This window comes from Paralichthys olivaceus, chromosome 15, assembly GCF_024713975.1.
Source record: "Paralichthys olivaceus isolate ysfri-2021 chromosome 15, ASM2471397v2, whole genome shotgun sequence".
In the NCBI taxonomy this organism is placed as follows: domain Eukaryota; kingdom Metazoa; phylum Chordata; class Actinopteri; order Pleuronectiformes; family Paralichthyidae; genus Paralichthys; species Paralichthys olivaceus.
Genome location: NC_091107.1, coordinates 18,959,452 through 18,965,451, shown reverse-complemented (window position 1 = coordinate 18,965,451; position 6,000 = coordinate 18,959,452). Strand labels below are relative to the sequence as shown.

Sequence of the window (6,000 nt, the reverse complement as noted above, 5' to 3'; positions counted from 1 at the left end):
GTAACGTATTTAATTACAGGTTTAATTAGTTACAAGAGCCTAAGTGTAGCTGTATGTCATAACTTACAGCAAAAGCTTAATGTGGAATCTGAAATGGAGCTGATGTCAGTATGGAGAGAGCAAATCTGTAACATGATAACCATTTGGAGGTGAAACACTAGACGGGGAAATCAGAGTTGTGACGGAGTCAGTATCCTCCTTGTCCCTCGCTCCAGGCTGACATGTGAGATTCTTTGGAGGCCTGTGGGTCAACACTGGCCCCGGTGTGATCAAGACTTATCACATAATGACAGAACACCAATCCTCTTTCTGACCAACTTTATTTATAGTGAAAGCAGAGAAAATATACAGTGCATTTACATTTACAAATGACCCAGATACAGACTGATACACTAGAGATACAAGCACTTACACATAGAAATAGAAACACATTTTTGAGACTAATGTAGGCACGCACACACACGCACGCACACAGACAGGCATGCCAAAAGGGGGCTCCCTTATGGAACAGGACATCCTGAAACTGCCAAGAAAAACACTCACTAAGCCAGCGAGCCATTCCAGTGTTATCCAATGATTTTGTTTTTATGACCAGGAAAAAGTTTTACACTTTTGCACTGGTGGAGAAAAAAAGGATAATCTAAAATAAAACTGAGGCTCTGCAGTAAAAAGCATCCACTGGTCAAGCAATGATTTGAAGCTTTGTATAATTACCAATGTGTGGCCCTGAGAAAAAAAACAGAAACAGCCCCTCAGGAGAGTCGTTATAATAAACTGCAGCCTCCTACAAAAAAGTGCCTATTGAGCAAGAGAAGAAAGTTCTGAGTAGAAGAGAAGAGGGAAGTGTGAAAGGGAAGAGGAAAGCTGGGTGAGCACTGTGTGTACCATACCTAGGGCTGGGTGTCACAATGTGATGTGTTGCAATAAGGTGTGTACTGTCTGGATTCTCAGGAAATTCAAGAGGACAGAGCCAACTTACACGCACACACACACACGTGTTCATATACAGAAGTACACAATTGACATTAGCATTTGCAAAACATGTGAAGACACAGTTCCCCACATGAAACCACATTAAATCCTTCACAGGCTTCAGCATGAGGAAATAAACAATAGTCCCGTGTCTCTGACGTTTGGATAAAGGGAAGTGACATCCCAAGTGCACACCTCTAAATGGGAACTGATGCTAACTGAGACAATGACAGTAACAGAAGGAGGACAAAACAGGATGCTGGTCAAGATGAAAGAGCCCGAAATGTCAGACAGCCTACAGACTGTTGTCGCCTTGCAATCTAAACAGCCAACACCAGTCTGATAAGCTATCTGACAGGCCGAGAGAGTGACGGACATGCCTGAGACGGACACATGTACAGAAACAAAAGAAATGAAAAAAGCTAAACAAAAGAATGCTAATCCCACTTACCATGACAGGAGAAAAGGAGAGGTGAGCATTTGGACTAGAGCTGGTGCAGAGCGGAGGCTTCAGCCCGCTCAACAGTGCCCCTCTGTTTTGAATCTACTCGAGTGATTCGTCTCCTGGCTCCATGACTAGGGCAGTGCAACGAGTTCATTTGAAGGTTCAGCTGAGGTAACGGCACAGACGCTTTTCACTGTGCGCTTGAGGCTTTTTTTCCCCCTCCTGCTTGTGCCTGCTCTAGCGCCCACTGCGCTCAGTCCAGCATAGCACAGCAGCGGTACAGAGACGGAGAAGAAAATAGCACAATTCACTGGCAATTACAGAAAAAAGACGGTAGTGCATATATTAAGAGCTGGCCGACGTCGTCCAATGAACAAAAAAAGGTAAAAAGAACAAAACACGGATGATGTAAAATGCTGTTGTGTAAGGAGCTGCTCATGTGATGTCAAACATGAGCTCTCTGTCCTCATCGTGGGTAAAAAGGATTAAAAAAAAGAAGCTCGATGGAGAATTGGAGACAAAGAAAAACACTTACCATGACACAGACTGTCTGAGTTAGAGCGAGCACCTACGATCTGCCTCACTACCACTTCCCGGCAGACTCTCAGTCTATTAGTGGAGCACAATCTGCTCTAATCCATAAAAGATAAAAGAGAGCTACAAATGTGGCAGCCACGCAAACACAACCTACTATCTCTGTCTAGCTCTTTGTCTCTCACACACACACACACACAGTCGTAGATCTGATTCAATATATGGCTGCATCTGGTAAAGTAGCTCCAGGCTGACTCATGTGCTCTCTTCCTGGAAGCAGAACAATAAGGGCAGACAAAGGGACAAGCAGGGTGATTCATGGCCGATTTTATCATTTCTCATCCAAAACTACCAAAATGTGCTTTACTGCGCACACACACACTCACAAAGTGGTCGTCTAAAGCACCACAGACACTTTGAAACATTCATTAACATGTACAGCTGACTTAGTACTCTACGATGTGTAGAAATTAGAAGAGCACATAATTATTTACAGTCCATTTACTTCTCTTAACTAACCACAACCAATACTGTTCAACTCTTAACAGTAATAAATACAGAATCTCTTATTAATAAATTAACTAAATAAATAAGTTACTTAACAATGAATCCACTGGATTTACAGAACACTCACCACATCATCAAAAGTAACAAATATCCGAGATTAAACTAGAAAAAGTGAATTCAAGGGACTATGGAGATATGAGACTTGTGAGGATGCTGTAGTAAAACGAGTAGTGCCGCTCTAGGCCTCATTAAGGAGAATTATTGCCAGCACCTACTTCACACCAACTGCATAGGAACAACGCAGCAGCTTCCACACACACTCCAACAAGCACCTACCTTACAGGGAACATTCGCAGAAATTACTACCAAATGCAAAAGCCTTAAAAAGTGAGTGAGTGGAAGTCCAAGTTCAACATCAACATGTTGCTACAATAACAAGAGAGAACCCAGATGGGGGCAGATATGCTGCTTCAGATAATGCCGGGGTATCGGCCGCGAGGGAGAGGAGCGATGAGGTGGGAGCTTCTGAAGTTGATGGTCTGCCGTGATTGACGGCTGGCCTTCACTCCGTCTTGTCCTCTGAGTGTTTCCCCCGCTGCCGGCGCTTGGCGTAGCTCTGGGCCATGGAGTTGACAATGGAGCAGACAAAGAAGCATACCATGATGACCACAACCTTCTCGAAGAGCCACGACAGCCAGTTCTCCTCCTGCCAGGAACCACAGAGAGAACAGAGAGAGAGAGAGGAGAGGAGCTTGGTCAGTAAAGTGAAGGCCGGCCACCGCTGCCCCCCCCCATCAACCACCACCCTCCTTCACCCGACACCCTGCTCTCCCCTCTGCTCCTGATGCTGTAGGCTAGGTGGGGATCCAGCTCCATGTGCTGGACAGATAGAGATCAGGGGTAATAAAACACGCGGCAGCCCCCGCAGTCCTCCCTCCTAACGCCCCCGCTGACCCCAGCCTGCAGCCTGCCTCCACCAAGTTAAACTGGCTTGCTTCTCTCCTGTAACTGCAGGAGGCTCAAGTTACAAGAAAAAAGGAACATTGTTCTAGAAATGCCTTAATCTGTCCTTGTGCAACTCAAAGTCTATCCTTTGTATCCGCATGTAAAAAAGAAAAAAAAACGTTTTCAATGAATCACTTAGAGCAAGAAAGAGGGAAAGAGAAACAGAGTGGTGCAAAAAAAAAAAAGCTTTCAAAGAGAAAGCTACAACTGGCTCTTTTTGTTCTAGACAGGGGGTTTTGATGGATTGTCACTGGCGGAGGGGGGGGTAGGCCCCCGCCCCGGTCTACAGTCATTGCTGGGTTCAGGCGGAGCACTGAGTGCAAGTGTGTGTATGTGTGTGTGACACATAGGGGAGTGACCATATTCTCACACACACACCATCCCAATTGGTAAGATGGAGCATGAGTCAGCACGCCCCGCGCTACAGTAGTACAGTTCAATACAGCGAGTGGAGCCAGACCCTACACTGGCCCCTCTTCTCCCCCCTCTCCTCCAGCCCGCCCAGCGCAGCGCTAACCTACACCGTCACCCCGGCCCTAAACAAGCTGCTGTTATCTGCTGTAACACTACAGGTCCTAGAAAAAATCTACATCAACACTTCTCCTATAAACATTCAATCAAGTTAAAGGAATACGTATGAAGGAAAATCTAATTCAACAGCAGAAGGTACAGGTGAATAAGGTGAAAACAGAATTACTTGTGTTCGTGAGAGTAAAATGGGTCAGAGGTATAAAGGAAGGCTTACATAAAGAGAAGAAAAGGACACAAAAAAAGTGGAGGGAGAAGGAGTGAAAGAGGCAAAAGTAAGGGGGCCACATTCTTTTCTTGGCGCGCACACATGTGAATGAATAGAGACTGTGAGCTGGGGGCTGAGGCCCCTGTACTTACAGTTGGGATCCCCTCTCTGGCGCGATGGTGCAGCTTGGCCTTCTGGGCCTCCAAGTGCTCCCTGAAGGGCTTCTGCAGTGCCGCACCCAGCAGTGGAACAGATCTGCCTCCACCAACACACAGAGAGAGAGAGAGAGGGAGAGGGGGTGGTAGGGGAGGAAAAGGAGGGAAAGAGGGAGGGAAGGAAGAAGAGAGAAAGAGGGGGGAGGAGGAGGATGAGGAGGGGAGGGGGGCATGGAGGAAGAGAGGGAGGGAGGGAGGGGAGGGGGGTGGAGGGGGGGGGCACAAATCACGTCACATCATTGTTACTCACCAGCCCAAGGGCAGCAACAAAGGGAGGCATGCTGTCCTATCTCCTGTACTGTGTCGCTCTCCCCTGCTTCCTCTCCGAGAAGAGAGAAAGACGGAGAGAGCAACGAGTGCGATCCCTTCACTGCTCATCCCCACACACACACACACACACACACACACACACACACACACACACACACACACACACAAACAGACACACACAAACACAGAAAAAGTACAGACTGTACCACAGCCACAGGAAATAGTGGTGCTCAAAACCAAAAGAGGAAAAAGAAAAAGAAAATTAAAAAAAGAAGAAAAGCATAAATAAAAGTTGGCTGGTCCTCACACGGCAGCCTCGGCATCAGGAGTCACTCTCCCGCTCTCCTCTCCTCTCCTCTTACACACATACTCGGCTTCCTCTCTCTCTCTCCCCTCTCGCTCACACATCCACACACACACATCGGTGAACTCGTTCAACTCCCCTGCAGTGCCTCCTCTGCCGCTGCAGCGAGGAGAAATGAATGACTTCTCAGAACTCCCACATTTATCACAGGCGGTTCCTGTAAGAACTGGTTTCAGCCAATTAATGAGGAAGTGAGTCGTACCCAAACTGTGTCATCACTGGCTGGGACCTGGGGGGGATGGCCCACAGGGGGAGGGCGCTCCTGTAAGACGGCCCATATTAGGAAACCCTTTACAAGATTTAGCCACCAACTACAAGCACACTACTGAACCCCCCCACCCCACCCACCCACCTCTTACACACACACACTCAAAGAAAAAAAAATGACGCGAGAGACTGCGGAGAATGCCCTAGAAGAGCGAATCAGTGGCCCATCCCTGGACTGGAGTTAGTGATTAATCACTAAACAAATACATACTAAAGACCTTCACTTATTCTCTTTTTTGGTGGCTATACACTGATAATTACATCCCCTGAGCTGTTGTTTCAAAGCCACCTTTCTGCTCCACTTTTACGTCTTTTGTTCGTGTCTGGGGGCCATCATCAAAGCCATGGGACACATCAGAGATCTGAGCGCAGGTTTGCGTGGGCAGTCATGTCACATACGGTTGAGTTTAGGGCTGGCAACTTTCTCTGATGGAGAAAAGTAATTTCCGTCCTCCCTAACACACACACAGGCACACGCACGCACGCACACACACACACACACACACACACACACACACACACACACACACACACACACTTATCATGTGGTGAAAAAAAATCTGATTGTGTTAAATGAGATTACAAGGAAGCCTTTGAGTAATGATTAACTTTATACCAGGTAATGATATCTTAAATGTGACCGTACATAAGGCAGACAGAAAGTCGAACAGATGCCATGCTTTAA

General features: G+C 46.9%; 1 protein-coding gene across 7 annotated transcripts in view; it reads right to left on the bottom strand.

The window, feature by feature from the left end:
• Window positions 1-303: 303 nt before the first annotated feature.
• The window catches only part of LOC109628416 (vacuole membrane protein 1-like), a 59,771-nt gene continuing 54,074 nt past the window's right edge, over window positions 304-6,000 (bottom strand). For 4 of the 7 annotated variants that reach the window (XM_069509921.1, XM_069509924.1, XM_069509922.1 and 1 more), the window contains one exon: window positions 2,263-4,454. In XM_069509921.1, coding sequence (XP_069366022.1) covers window positions 4,205-4,454 — 250 coding nt within the window. In that variant the 3' untranslated portion in view covers window positions 2,263-4,204. Of the gene's footprint in view, window positions 4,455-6,000 lie in introns of all 7 variants that reach the window. The other 3 variants (XM_069509923.1, XM_069509926.1, XM_069509927.1) reach the window with 1 other exon arrangement.